Below are 15433 nucleotides of genomic sequence, written 5' to 3' on the forward strand. Positions count from 1 at the left end.
AAACATACAAATTATACGCAATAATTTAATTCTCATTCTGTAGGTTTCAGAAGGAAAAAAAAATAAATTGTGAGTGAGTGAATAATAAATAAAGAAATGAAATGCTTTGTAATAAAAAATAGAAAAAGAGCAATTAATTCTCTCAAGCACCTTTCTCTCTTCCCTTCGCAAATTAATTCCTTTGCTTTGCTTCCAACTCAATTCTCAGCTCGCGCAGATAATTCAGCACTTCCACCAGCTTTCCCTCTGAGCATTTCTTCGTCTTCTCCTCTTTCTTCATTTCTTCTGTGCAACTCATCACAAACTCCATCGAATCTCTCACAAACACCTCGTCCTCCTCATCCCATCCTCTCTTTCCTTCCAATTTCTTCTTTTCCCCTTCTTTCCCTTCTTTCCCTTCTTTTCCCCTCTTTTTCGTGTCTTCTCCGTCGAATCCTGCCGGCGCCATCATCTTTTCGCATTCGATCGCTTCTCTCTCAACAAAATGCAAAAGTTCTGCTTTTTTCGCTTTTTCTGCTTTCTTTCGCATCTTCTGCCTCATCTTCACTCGAACCTCTTCAACTTCACTCACACTCAGCGGAGCACTGTAATATAATCTTCTTTCTCCTTCTCTTTCATTTATTTCTTCTTCTTCTCTTTCTTCTTCTTCTTCTTCTCTTTCTTCTTCTTCTTCTTCTTCTTCTTCTTCTTCTCTTTCTCCCTTCCTTCTCTCAACCAGCGTCGCATTCAGCATTTTCAGCACTTCTTTTGATGGCCTCTCCAAATGCTCAAATTTCACTCGCTCAAACAAAACAAACAAATCTTCTTCATTTTTGTTATCTTTCTTCTCTTTCTCCTTCATCTCTTTCATTTTCTTCTGATTGAATTGATTCTTCATCTTCATCTTCATCTTCTCCTTTTCTCTCTCAAAATGTCTTCTTCTGCTGCTTTTTTGTTTGTTCTGTGGAAAAACTCCTGAAATTCGTCTTCTTATTTTCTCTCTCTCTCTTTCTGCCTCTTCATTCATGTTATCTTCATCATCTCTATCATCATCATCATCATCATCATCAACATCATAAATAACATTATTATTATTATTCATTTTATTTATTTTATTTATTTTATTTATATTATTATTATTATTATTATTATCAACATTCACATTTATCATCCTCACCTTCTTTCCACACAAACACCATTCTTCTTCTTCTTTTTCTTCTTCTTCTTTTTCTTTTTCATTTCCTTCGCCAAATCCAACAGAAACACCTTCTTCTTCATTCACGTTCTTCTTTCCTCCTCTTTTCAAATACTTTTCTTGATTCTCTTTTTGGCTCTTCGAAACACCAACCGAAACAGCTGCCTCAAACAGCTCCATAATTCTGTGGCTGTTGAATCCTAATTTGGCAGTCAGAAACACACCCTTTCCATTTTCTGCCGGCAAAACGGCAGCTGAAAGAGGGATGGCATACACTTTGCTTATCCAGCCAGCCGAGTGGAGAGCGAGTGTCACTCTGAGGGCGCCCTCGTCCTCTTCGCCGGCTGCTTCTCTCTGCCTTCTGCCGGGCAGAGGCGAAGGAGAGAATGAATAAGACAGGGGAAGAGGAGGATGGGAGGAAGAGGGACGAGATCTGTGAGGAGCAGCAAATGTTCTTAAGGGATGCGAAGTGCCGGCAAACGGAGGGGCTCTGCCTGCACAGAAAGAAGTGAGAGGCACATTCAGCTGCACAATTTGGCTGAGCGGCTGCGTCTCCTCTGCCACTGCCTCTTCAAACGAGCACACAACCTTCGGATCGTCCTGCGTGCCTGTACACACCAAAATAGTCGCCCTGATTGTCTCGCCCACAATTGGGCACATTCGGATAATCCCGCCGCTGCTTCCGGCGCCAGCAATTTCAAAAGGGTGAAACGCCCCACAATCCGCACGAGTTTTTCCGGCGCCGCCGAAAAATTCCGATTCTGCCTTTGTTTTCATCTGCTTTCCGGCTGCGATCACTGCCGCGCCCAGGGCAACTGACTCGTCTGCATTGAGATGATAAGAAAGATGTGCGCTGAATGAAGGAGAATAAGAAAAAGAATAAGATGATGATGACGAATGTCTCATTTTGTGTCTTTCATTCGCAAACACCTCATTCACAAGCTCCTTCGCCAGAGGAAAACGAATCCCACCTCCAATCACTTCCACATCAACTTCTTCTTCCTCTTCCTCTTCCTCTTTTATTTCCTCTTTCTCCTTCTCCTCCGCCAATATCCTCTTCATCTCCTCCACCACCCCCTCCCCCCACTCCACAAACCTCTCCTTCCTCTTCCTTTCCCTCTCCTCTTCCTTCAAAGTTCCTATCGATGTGACCAGCACCCCATCCGGCAGCTCTCCCAAAGGCGACTCAAAAACAGCTGCCGCCGCCGCGTCTGGAAGCATCGCCAGCGTCTTCTTGTGCCACACCGCTGCCTCGCGAAGAGCAGAAAGCAGCCCTTTCGACTGCAGCAGCTCTTCACACACAGACCAATAAGACCCTTTATTCACTTCCTCCTCTTCCTTCCACCTCTTTCCCTTTCCTTTTCCCTCTTTTCTTCTGCAAAGTGCATCCAAATCAGCACTGAAGCAGCTGTCTGGATGTGACAAACACTCTTTTTGCTGCTCAGCCGGAGAGAAAGAGAAGTCGGCGTCGGACACACAATCTCCACAATTTCTTTGCTGTTCTGTCTTCTTCAGCCCTCGCGCCGCGGCAGCCAGCGAATGGTACTGCGACAGCAGCTGCCCCCAAATGGTGTGTGTGAGCGAGCTTCCGCTGAGAATGCCTGTCGCCCTGCTCAGCAGCACCCGCACACACACCCTCCCCTCCCTCCCCTCCCTCCCCTTCGCCTGCACCCCCGCCGACAGCTGCCCGCAGCCCATCGAAAACGCCACAAGAGAAAACGTCGTGTGCGAGTCGCCCACATCCACAAACAGCACCCTCTTCGTGCTGCTGCCTCGCTGCGACTGGCGTATCTGGCGCATTGTCCGATGAGACTCCGACGCATACCAAGCAGAAGCTGCTTCATTCGTTCTGACAAATTGCGTCTGATTGCCCAATCCCAAAACAGAAAACGCATCGTCAACAACCATCAGATCACTCTGCGTAAAATAATCTGGAACTGCGATTGCGCCTCCTGACCATTTTGTGTGAAATGTGGGGCTGCGCACGTTCAATTGATTGGAAAGCAAATTTGCCATCCCTTCAACAACTGAAAGCACTTCTCTTTTGCAACATTGCCGCTCTGTAACCAACTTCGGTATTCTTGAAAGTTCTTTCTATAAAAATACCATTGCATGTGCAGATACGCAAAATAAAGCAACAAAACAAATCAAAATAAATAAACTATGAAAAGAATAATAATCATCATTCAAAAATTAAAATACCATTTTTTTCCTATTCTTTTCGGGAGATTGCAAGTCTTCATCAAGGGCAATAATGCACGGTCGTTGTCTTTGACCGAATTCGTCTTCAACAATCATTGGAGGTAATTTATCATCTTTCTCTGCAACAACCACACTTTCTGTTCCAAAATCAATTCCAAACACATGCTCTTGCTCTGCACATGTGAGTGCAATGCATGCTATTAAAAACAGAAATCTGCGATGAAAAACATCTCTCATTGATTCAATTGACTTGATTGCAAACACCAATCATGTCGAGAATTATCAAGTTACAAAATCTGATGAGCAATGAATAAAATGCGGTTTCTATCCAGTTCCCAAATATCTGTCATGCATTTCTTTCACATTTTGTAAAAAATGCATTTTTAAGTTGAAAACATTTCATTAAAATATTTGTTATGGCTTGTTTGAATGAAAAATTAAACATTTGTATTTGTGCAATAGACATGAGATGTTTTTCCTTTTTAATAAAAGAATTTTATCTTAGAAGCATTCAACGTTTTTCTTCAACATTATTTTTTCGATGTTCAAAAATAAAATCTTTTCAAAAACTATTTTCCGTTTTTCTGGTTTTTTGTTGATTGTTAAAATCAGAGCAACAATGTGACTGAGATTATAAAATGAAAAAATAAATTGTGTCATTCTTTTTTTAATTTTGAGATTAATATCTGAATGAAAAACGTTGTTTGAAATTTCGGATTGATTTAATAAGTGATAAAGTTTTAAAAAATAAAGTTTTTAATATTTCTATTTTCTTTGAAAAGAGATTAATTCATTTATTATCAAAAAAAGATGATGTTGATCTGACAGTAGATTTTCACACAGTTTATTATGATGTAGTTCTTTTGCTTCTATGAGATGAAAAATAAATGAAAAACCAAGAAAAAGAATCTGAACGTTTTGGAAATATGCAAATGTCCAAATATTCATAATCACATTTTTCATTTTTTCAGGCAGACCTGTGCGACACAACTTACTATTTTTTTCGTCTTTGATCAATTTTATTTTTATTTTTTTTTAAAAAAAAGGGGGAAAGAACAATAAAAATTCACATGAATCAACAAAACACAAAATACTGTTTGAAATTTTAAATAAAATAATACTGACTCTGTAACGTAACATTCGCCATACACCGACTCAGCACAACAATACAGTCCTCATATCCTTCTTCTTCCGTTTTTTCAAACATCATTCTTTTCATCTCTTTTCGTTTGGCTTCATCGTTTTCCTTCATGTTCATGCCCTTCAATTTTACGCAAATATGCCAGAAAAAAACCACAGAGCCCGCAATTAATTTTTCAACTGTGCCAAATTGGACTATTATCTTCAAGGCCAAATCAACGGCTCTGCTCTTCAACAAATCCTCAACTTTCACTGTCTTGTTAAACGCTGAATTCTTTAATGATTCAATGCATTTTTCTCTAACTTCTCTGTAATTCTCTTTCGCTGCTCCAAATACGTTCACAATACAGCTCATAAGTCCAACTAATTCTTCATTCCATATTTTGCATGTCAATAAATAAGGATTCAACACTTTGATCCATTTCTTTAAAAAGATAACTTCTTCCTTTTCTTTTCTTCTTTTGTCTTCATCTTTTTCAATCCAATCAACACATCTTGTCAGCTCTTCCAGTTCTCTTCTTGCTTCTCTCGCAAAATGCAACTCATTTGCAACAATATCTTTCAAGCTTCTTTCAAAGCTTAATTTGTGAAGTAGAAATTCCCAAACAGAATAATATGCAAGCCGTGTCAAATTGTGATGCTCCTGATGATATTGGATTATCTCCCGCATCCCATTCAGATACAATTTCTGTTCAACAAACTTATAAAAAAACATAAAATAAAATAATAACAACAAAAATGAAACAGAAATGATCATACAGATTCTGCTCGTATGCAACTCAAAGCTTGCAAAGCCATTTCCACTTCCTTTTGTGTCTCCTCATTTTCCTCCCTGTTCAGTGTAGCTTTCAAAAGGCAAGGCACAATTATTGAAACAATATTTGTTAAAATATGACCATTAGAGAGCAGCAAATAACATTCACAAAGATCAACCAAGAGCTTTTCATTCTTTTCTTCTTTTTTCTTCTCTTCTTCAGCGATCATCTCCTCAAATCTTTCGAAAAGCAATGAACGAATAAAACCATCAATATACATGCCTTTCATAGTTTTCCAATATCCCATATGCTTTAGCAACATGGCTATATTTCCAAACGACAATTTCTTTTCTTCAATCATTTTGTGTATTTTGTTGAATAGTTCTTCTGAGAAAACTGATTCAAATTCTTTATCGTTCATTGCATCTAGTGTTTCATTCATTTCTTGGATTTTCTGCTTCTGTTCAATTTCGGTGCAGCGTTCAAGTTCAGAAAACAATTCTTCAAAAAAGAAAAAATGAAAAAATAACAATCATCAAGAATAAAAATGCAAAAATGAATGCAAGCTATTGAACTTTTTTGTGGTGCCAGTTGCCTACATTTTTGAAAACATAGCATTCAGAAAACAGCAATATTTTTCATTTTATCTAATTCGCAAACCTTTGGAGTAAAGAAGTTTGAGACTAATGAATATTTAAAATAGCTATAGATAAAATGTATTCACACCGTTCTATCTTTTATTGACATTATTTGGTTGGATATTACGAAGAAAAATAACGCTTTAAATACTGAACCTTTGTTGTTATGGAAGTTATGATCAGTTTATTATTTGAGATAAATGTATTTTCCTACATGAAATCGATGAAAGAAAAATGAATGTGATTTACAAAATGGTTAGTGTCATTTTCTTTTTGTGGAGCTCCGAAATGACAACAACGAATTAAACTTGGCATTTTTATGAAATAATTATTTCTGTTAAATCATCAGAAGACTATCAATCTTTTGAGTGACAAAAATACTATTGAGGAAAAGAATATGAATTTCTCTTATTTTTGAACAAAAATTTTACCTTTTTAAACTTTGTGAAAGCACAGGAATTTGACTGATTAAAATAATGGAAAAAAACTTGCTGAATGTTCTTTTTTTCATCATGTGACAAATGAAAATCAGACAATACAAGGGTCAAAAAACGTTGTATTTTCTTCTTTGAAGTGCCTGTTGATTTGACAAAAAAAGGTGATTATCGTTCGAAGTTTGTTTTTATCTGCGCAATGCAAAACATCAAAAAATAAGGAATAATTACGATTTCTCTCTTCGTATTCAACAATCTCAGGATTTCAATAACTTTCACTTCGGAATTGATTCGTGTTAATTGAATTGTTTCGTTTGGCCACATTGAAGTGTTGGTGGAAGAAGTGAAAAATGGAAATGATTTCTCTGATGGAAATAGAGGCAGGGTGGAAAATGGAGCAGATGTTTCTTTTTTTCATTTCTAAGGAAATTCTTTTGATTCTTATTTCAATCAACAACATTCACAGATGTTGATCATTCCCGCTCCGTTGTTCAGCCACTGTCAAATTATTTGTTGTTTCTCGAATTCTGTCCTCTTCTTTCCTCTTTTCTGTAAGTTAAAGAGAAGTTTCATTTTTGTTGGTCAATTCACACATCCTTTGAAAGTCGATGATATTGAATGGGATTTTCAGCAAAGGATTGAAAGGACGTGGTGGAAGTTGTGATGCAAAAAGATCAAAGGGTTCTTCAATCAGAAGAAGATGAAGAGGAATGATTGTTCAAATAATTTGGGCTGATAAACAAAAATGGAAAGATGTCTATGTGATTTTCATGAAGATGTTATTATTTCTATATCGGAGCGAGCGATGCCCTTTGGACAAGATTCTTCCCTTCCGGCAATTTTGAGGTGATTGAGCAGAAGAGCCAACAGGACTTTTGAGTTGATAATATTTGAAGAAGTGAAGAATTTCATCAAATAAGAATTGAATTCATCTTTTCTTGAATGTGCGTGAATTTTCATTGCGCTTGTTGGAATATTCCTTCCAGAAGGGATTTGCATCTGCTCTTTGTTCATGCGAACTTTTTTAAAGACAATCAGGAATTTGAAGAGAAACATTAGGGATGAAGGCAACAACTGGTTGTGATTGATAAAACTGATAGTGGATGATTTCTCTTCTGTGTGTTGAAAAATATTTGGATGAACTTGTGAATTCAGAGAAATGATAGAAAAAGATATATTTCTGTTGTTTGAAGATTGAGGAAAAATGAAAGGAAAGAAGAGATAATAAGGCGAGGATAAAACAGAAGAAGAAGAAGAAGAAGAAGAAGAAGAAGAAGAAGAAGAAGAAGAGAAAGAAGAAGAGAAAGAAGAAGAGGAGGAGGAAGAAGAAGAAGACGATGATGATGATGATGATGATGAATATGATGATGAGGATGTTTTTGTTTTTTTCGTCTTTTCTTCCTTGTTCATTCACAGATAAAAATTTTCTCTCAAAAATCCATTGTCAATGCTTTGTGCCACTATCTTGAGCAACCACATTAATCCATATTATAAACTCTTCAGAAAATGTTCATTCACAAACCCCTCATTCCGTGTGCATACGGTTTCACAAACAACAATTTTCATGATCAAAGACTCCATAACAACAAAACAAAAAAGATCTAACATCAAATTTTCTTTATTGTCACTTACAAAAAATGCAAATGCAAAGAAGGACGGTGCGATGGCAGATATTTTTATTTCTATTTATTTATTTTTATTATATGTTTAATTTATGATTTCTTCTGTCAAAACATGTGCGCATTTAATGAAAATCATAAATTTTCATTGTTTTCGGGGTGCCTTTTTTGTTTGTTTGTTTGAATAAAACGCAAGGAGAAGACTGTTACCGAAAACTACGCTGGTATTCAATTATCATGATATTTGAATTCATAATGATTGGATTTCTTTCTTTTATTTTTTTAAGAATTGTTAATTGAGCTTAAGCATTGCACAGAAGAAGAGCAAAAACTGAAAATCGACGAAATGAATAAATTGATGGAAGAAATGAGTAGAGATGAATTTTGTTCTGTTATTACAGACAAATTGTTGGATAAAATTGATAAAATGATTGAAAAAAAGAAAATGACATTGGATGATTCACTTGAGTTGTTGAAGCATATTGGATATTGGAAAGTACTGAAAAGAATTTTGATTGCTGACTTTAATAAATCTTCACTGAACAAGAGATTCAAGAAGATGATTATTGATGAATATGCAGAAAAAGAAGAAAAGAGCGAAAAGCTTCTGACTGATCTTTGTGAATGCTATCTGACGCTTGGTGATGACCTCTCTTCTGAATTACTTTCAATTTGCGTGCCTTGCCTTCTGAAGGTCGCGCTGAACATAGAGGAAAACGAAAAAGCACAAAAAGAAGTGGAAATAGCTTTGCTGGCTTTGAGCAACATATCCAAATTTTATGTATGAACATTTCTATTTCATTTTTGACATCTTTGCTTTTAATCATTTTTTCTCTCATTTTTTTAAATAAGGAAATCAAAAAAGAACTGTATTTGAATGAAATCAGAGAGATCCTCAAATATCATCAAGAGCATCGTAATCTGACGCAAATTGCCTATCATTCCGCTTGGCAGTTTTTGATTTGCAGATTGTTCTATGATAGAAGCTTGGAAGATATTATTTTGAATGAACTTCATTTAGTGAGGGAAGCAACAAGAGAGTTAGAAGAATTATCTAAATATATCGACTGGAAGAGAGAAGAAGAAGAAGGAAGGAAGGAAGAAACAGAAGCGAAAGAAATGATAATTGTCAGGAAATGGCTGTTTGCAATTCAAGATTGCTTTTCATTCTGCAAGATGTGGAATGAAGAATTTATTGGTCTTTTCAGCTGCATTACTTGGGTGTTTAGAACAGCAAAGGAAAATTACAAAGAAATAAGCAAGAAATGCATTTATTTATTTGTAGTTGTATTGAGAAAAGAAGCCGTGAAAGCTGAAGACTTATTGAATTGCGGTATTGTTGATGCCGTTCTGGAGGAGATTCATCAGCCAATTTTAAATGATGATATTGCATGTTATTGCTTGAAATTTTTCATTACTATTGCAAGGCGATTGAATGGGCAGGATGAAGGCAAAATGGAAGAAGAGGAAAGAAAGATAATGAAAAGGAAAATGTTTGAAAAGATGGAGGAAGAAGGATATGAAGATTCCATCGCAAGCTTTCATGAAATATTTTATTCTCTTAGCAGAAAATATTATTTTCAATTTATGTTGAATATTTCTGATTATTTTGTGAATACTTGAGAAAATGAAATTCTGATATCATTTTGTTTCTTTGAATTTTTCTTTTTCTTTTTTCGTCATTTCACAAAATAGGAAGCAAATTGTTTAAAATGTTTATTTTTAAAGTGTTATTTTTTTTTTCCGCATCTCTTCGAAATACAACAAACTTCGTGAATATAATCACAAAAACTGCTTAAATGGAATTTTTCTTCAGTCAATTTCTTCCTCATTGTATAGATTCTATTTTCCGCAAACAAAGTTTGCCCTTATTCATTCCATTCAAAAGCTCTCAGAAAATATCTTCAACTGCTCCTTCACTCATTTTTTTATTCAAGTCTTTTCTGTTGCTTTCACATTGATAAATATCTGTCTTCGAATAGTTTGGTAAATCAACCATGAGATCATTATCAAAAACTCATTTTTTCATAACATCCTTCTTTTTTATCATCATTCAGAAAAAGGAATTTTTCTAAAACCCTGACTAATTATTAAAATACATATATCTCGACGAGAATCATAATTTTATTTATAATAATTTTCACTGTTACGCATCGATATGCAACACATCAAGAAATGGAGCAAAATATTTCACTTGATGCATTTTCATTGAAAATTTGAACACTTTTCACTGATATTTTGAGATCAAAAAACTCAAAAAAAAAATGGGTCATTTTTTTGACATTCGTGAAATATTGGAAAACTTTATGTTTTGATTTCTACGATGCCTGTTTACGCATATGAAAATTAAATCTATTCTGAAATCTGAGAAAGCGAAACAAAGTTATGAGTGAAGCAATTTTTCAATGCCTTGAGCAAAAAAAGCTTGAAAGTCCGTATTTTCCCCCACATATTTTTAACAAATGTGTTGTATTTATGAAGAAATAAATAATTTTTATTCTTGAAAACTGACTTTTGATGAATTTTTCTATTTTAATAACACGATTCAATTCATCTTTTACTCACACAACTTATTTTCCCCATGATATAAACAATTTTTGTTATTTTTTATTTTCGGCAATTTGCTCGTTTGGACTGAATGGAAATTTGTCATTTTTGAAAAATCATTGTCAATGGGACAACTTAAAAATTATTTTTCATAAAATGAAAAAGCATCTAAGTGAATTTAACACATGCATTAATTAATATAATAGTTATATAAATTTGCCACAATGTTATGATAAAGAATGGTGCAGTGAATATTCAAAAAAAAACATTATTATTCTAATTTTAAAAAAAATGAATTCAAAAATCATCAATAGAAAAAACAAATTGCATTTACATAATCTTCACTGCACCATTCTTTATCATAACATTGTGGCAAATTTATATAACTATTATATTAATTAATGCATGTGTTAAATTCACTTAGATGCTTTTTCATTTTATGAAAAATAATTTTTAAGTCGTCCCATTGACAATGATTTTTCAAAAATGACAAATTTCCATTCAGTCCAAACGAGCAAATTGCCGAAAATAAAAAATAACAAAAATTGTTTATATCATGGGGAAAATAAGTTGTGTGAGTAAAAGATGAATTGAATCGTGTTATTAAAATAGAAAAATTCATCAAAAGTCAGTTTTCAAGAATAAAAATTATTTATTTCTTCATAAATACAACACATTTGTTAAAAATATGTGGGGGAAAATACGGACTTTCAAGCTTTTTTTGCTCAAGGCATTGAAAAATTGCTTCACTCATAACTTTGTTTCGCTTTCTCAGATTTCAGAATAGATTTAATTTTCATATGCGTAAACAGGCATCGTAGAAATCAAAACATAAAGTTTTCCAATATTTCACGAATGTCAAAAAAATGACCCATTTTTTTTTTGAGTTTTTTGATCTCAAAATATCAGTGAAAAGTGTTCAAATTTTCAATGAAAATGCATCAAGTGAAATATTTTGCTCCATTTCTTGATGTGTTGCATATCGATGCGTAACAGTGAAAATTATTATAAATAAAATTATGATTCTTGTCGAGAAATATATAGGTGATTATTTTTGAAATAATATATTTTTTCGGGGTGTGAATAATTTTCTTATTCACAGTTGTTTTTAAAAAAAAAATTCAAAAAAGCGTTTTATTCTTTCAAGTTGTTGTCATTCAAATGCATATTGTCATAGTAAGACAGTGAAATTCATATATGATTTTAGAAAAAATATTTGGTTGATTTCTTCATATTTGCGACAAATTGATAATTCGAAAATTTTGATAGAAAAAATATGAAATAAAAAAAAATTTCCCATATGTATTCTAACAATAGGGTTATATTTTTTATTGGTTCCCCGTTTTTTATAAGATCCTAAATTTTTTTTCTTATATTGCTTCAAATAAAAGCTTTCATTTGATAAGAATAGTTTTAAAACAAAAAACATTTTATAATAAGGTTGTATGCTAAATATTTTGGAAAATTATTTCTTTAAAAGAAAGATCTAAATTTTTAAAGTTTTTTTTTTTTTGATCAATGTTTTGCTCATGTTTCCACGAGTTTTTGAAACCGAGTGTTTTCCTTGTTTGTATTGTTTTTATACATTTCTTTTTAACATTTTTGGTTATTTTTTAACTTGAGAAATCCTTTTTTTTTCAACAGTTTTAACATCTCACCTTTTTTTTTCAAACGATAATATCAACAAAAGAAATAATAATTTGCAAAATTGATAATGTTCGAATTTTATTATATTTTGCGTAATACCATAAGTGCTTAACCCTCACTCACAAATTGAATTAAAAGTTCATATTTTGTTTGATGGTCACTATTCATTTCTGATCGTTGAGCTTTAAAAAAAATGGGACAAGAACATCATTAAATGGATAAGTTTTATTGTTTGGTATTTGAGAAAAAAAGGTTTCGAAGTTCATTTTTTAAACTTTTTCAACTACATCAATTTCCTGCATAACAAGAATAATAATTTTAAAGAAAGTTCCTTTCTCGTTCTTCTTTATCAATTATCACTTTCAGCAGTTGCAAACTTTTCCGTGAGAAAAAAACAAACAAACTACGATGACAACGAAGTTTCAAACTTTTCGCGAAATTCATTTTCTTTTTTGCTGAAAGATGGTGAGACTGCTGTTTGAATTGCATTTTCCTTTTCCAATTTTCTTCTTTCATCAATGTGGCTTTCTCCACTTGTATCATTGTTGATAATTTTTCAGATTATCTTTTTCTTTTTCTGTTTAATTTCTCTTTTATCTTCATCTGAAGAAGAGCTTAACAAAAGAATGAAGAATTCTTTTCGAGAATGCCTTGTTTTCAAAGTTGAAGAAGTCGAAGAAACATTTGATTTATCAATTTCTTTTAATTTCGATCGAAGAAATGCAAGATGCTTTTCAGCATCTTCAAGTTGTTTTTTCAAATCAAGGCTGTCCAAATCTTCAATAATAGTTGTTGAATGCAATTTGTGATCATCTTTCATATCGAGTTGGTTTTCTCCGTCTGGTGAAGTTGATTTTTCTGTGTTTGTTTTTTCTGTAGAGTTATAAACTGATGTATTCTATGAAACTGGGATTCTTTGCATTTTTATTGAAGAATAGTACCCGAAATATTCTTCGTGCCAATCTTGAGACGAAGAAGGAAGATGTACTTTCAATGGAGAGGCTTCAACAAGTGCTCCTTATGCACGAGAGAGCACAGGGGCTGCAGCAACAGGCCAGACTCCTGTCTTTATAAATGCTGCCTTCTCTGTTGATGAAACACAAGCAGCAGCCAAGGCTTCGGGGGGAATTTCTGCAAGTTGGGATCGATAAGAAGGGAGAGAAAATGGAGATGGAATAACAAATTTGTCACTCAAAGTGGATTTTTGTCGAGAAAAAACACATGAGCCACGCGGCTGAAGCGAATGCTTCATATTTTGTTGGAATTTTTTCTGAATGATGTAACTTTTTTTTTGCTGCTTCAATAACAGTTTCGTCACTGTGAGTTGAATGATCATCCATTAATAAAAGTGCACGATGAGAACTTGCAAGTTTCACTTTCTTTACGATTAATGGAATTCAGTTATTAATCATGATGTTCTAGAAAAAATGGGTCAAAATATATCACTTCAAGCATTTTCGTTGAAAAATAATGCACTTTTCATTGACTTTTGAAAATCAAAGAACACAATAAAAATGGGTCCATTTTTTGACATTCATGAAATGTTGGAATACTTAATGTTTTGATTTCAATGATGTTTGTTTATTGATATGAGAATCAAATTAATTTTGAAATTTGAGAAAGCGAAACAAAGTTATGAGTGAAACAATTTTTCAATGCCTTGAGCAAAAAAAGCCTCGAAAGACAGAATTTTCCCCCATACCCTTTATGATCCACTCGGAAGATGAAAAAATATTTCTGATATCAAACGAAAAAACAGTACGAAACTCTTTCGGGAGGGTTTTCTTTCTCCAAAGAAGAAATCGTTGCAATGAAGATCCGTCGGTACAGATGCAAAAGCATTTTTGAAACATTCGGGACTTTCGGAGCGACTGAAACTTGTGGAGGAGTTTATCCTTAAAGGCAAACAACCAGTTTGTTCGATGATTCCTCACATGAGATTGACGATTCATTAAAATTGAAAGTATTCGAAGCTGTGATATTGTATTCCGTATCAGTGCTCAATAATTCCGAAAACCATCATCTGATATTTTCTGGTGACTGCGCTGATATTTTTGCAACATCCGAATGCCTTGCGATAGCAGCCTTCAATATATCACTTCGTTGAATTAATTTGAACGCATATTTTTTGTTGATTGTTTTGAATTCTTTCTTTGGTTTTGATGATTTTTCTATTAGATCCACACACTAAGCAACATAGAAATATCACAAAAACAAATTAATAAATATTGGAAACCATGTTTTGCACATCACGAATTTAAACCATTGTCTGATTTGCTGAAAGTACTAGCACCCGGTTCTCAATTTCTTCCAATTGGTCTTTCGTAATTGCCTGAGGGTGCCCATTCCTTCCAGCCTCTCTGCCAGCTCTTACCGCTCTTATCCATCTTTTCCATGCAACCTTTGATATAACTTTTGCTTTCATTGCAGTTACGCATTTTTCTTTGAAATTTTGTCGAATCGCAATAGCATTTTCGATGGGGATTTTATTGCGCGATATTCCTTGGTTGCAAGAACTATGTGCAACTGAGTTGATGATAATTCAGGTTTTTCAGTCATCTTTATTGGGTGTGATCAAGGATATCAATATTTCTTTTATTGTCATTTTGAATCAAAGATAACGTTTTCAAATTTCGTTGTCTGATATACAAATAAAATAATATTGAACTGTTTTATTATTTTCACTTGCTCTGAAAAGTTGCGATTAATATAGATTTTTTAATTAAAGAAGAAACTAGCTTAATTTTGAAAGAACAAAAATTGACGTTAACTGAGCAAAAGCTAAACTTGGATTATTGTCATAATAATTGGCTGTTTTTCAAATAGCTTTCAATATGTTTGTGGAGAATTGTGTTATGAAAGCTCATTCAAATATTTATAGGGAGCGGGTTTGGCCCCAGGGGAGCGGGTTAAGCACCCATGGTATTATATGGCATAGCCTTCATTAATAATTTTTTGTACACACACACACACACACAAAAAAAAAAAAAAAAAAAAAAAAAAAAAAAAAAAAAAAAAAAAACGGGAAAAACTAAATACAAAAATTTTCTTTTTTTGACTGATAAACTTTTTAATGTTATTTCTCACTTCTTTTATTATTTGAAACACAAATTCATTTATTTCACACGAATAATAATTTCATTAAATAACCACATGTTCGATCCACATTTCAGTTTCAGGAAAAAAAGGTGAGATGTTAAAACTGTTGAAAAAAAAAAGGATTTCTCAAGTTAAAAAATAACCAAAAATGTTAAAAAGAAATGTATAAAAACAATAC

General features: G+C 33.5%; 3 protein-coding genes across 3 annotated transcripts; 1 reads left to right on the top strand and 2 right to left on the bottom strand.

Moving 5' to 3' along the window:
• Positions 1–172: 172 nt before the first annotated feature.
• On the bottom strand, positions 173–3647 carry MONOS_9620 (uncharacterized protein; the record flags this gene model as incomplete). Its single annotated transcript, XM_067880137.1, has 4 exons — positions 173–1022; positions 1170–3268; positions 3377–3573; positions 3641–3647. The coding sequence occupies 4 exons, from the start codon at positions 3645–3647 to the stop codon at positions 173–175; spliced, it is 3153 nt and encodes a 1050-aa protein (XP_067723151.1).
• A 726-nt stretch (positions 3648–4373) lies between these two features.
• On the bottom strand, positions 4374–5693 carry MONOS_18660 (uncharacterized protein). Its single transcript, XM_067871700.1, has 2 exons — positions 5276–5693; positions 4374–5216 (listed from the first exon to the last, which is right to left on the bottom strand). The coding sequence occupies exons 1-2, from the start codon at positions 5690–5692 to the stop codon at positions 4482–4484; spliced, it is 1152 nt and encodes a 383-aa protein (XP_067723152.1). The 5' UTR covers position 5693; the 3' UTR covers positions 4374–4481.
• Positions 5694–7924: 2231 nt separating this feature from the next.
• Positions 7925–9673, top strand: MONOS_9621 (uncharacterized protein; the record flags this gene model as incomplete). The annotated part of the gene is made up of 5 exons (XM_067880138.1): positions 7925–8001; positions 8159–8186; positions 8250–8743; positions 8815–9455; positions 9658–9673. The coding sequence occupies exons 1-5, from the start codon at positions 7981–7983 to the stop codon at positions 9671–9673; spliced, it is 1200 nt and encodes a 399-aa protein (XP_067723153.1). The 5' UTR covers positions 7925–7980.
• Between the last annotated feature and the right edge of the window lie 5760 nt (positions 9674–15433).

The sequence above is a fragment of the Monocercomonoides exilis genome (assembly GCF_001643675.1).
Source record: "Monocercomonoides exilis strain PA203 chromosome Unknown scaffold38-1042076, whole genome shotgun sequence".
Taxonomy (NCBI): Eukaryota; Preaxostyla; order Oxymonadida; family Polymastigidae; genus Monocercomonoides; species Monocercomonoides exilis.

Coding starts and splice junctions, on each gene's coding strand:
- MONOS_18660 (XM_067871700.1), bottom strand. CDS start 5,692: ATGAACGATAAAGAATTTGAATCAGTTTTCTCAGAAGAACTATTCAAC. Junction 5,217..5,275: donor GTTGCATACGAGCAGAATCT/GTATGATCATTT, acceptor TTTTTTTATAAG/TTTGTTGAACAGAAATTGTA.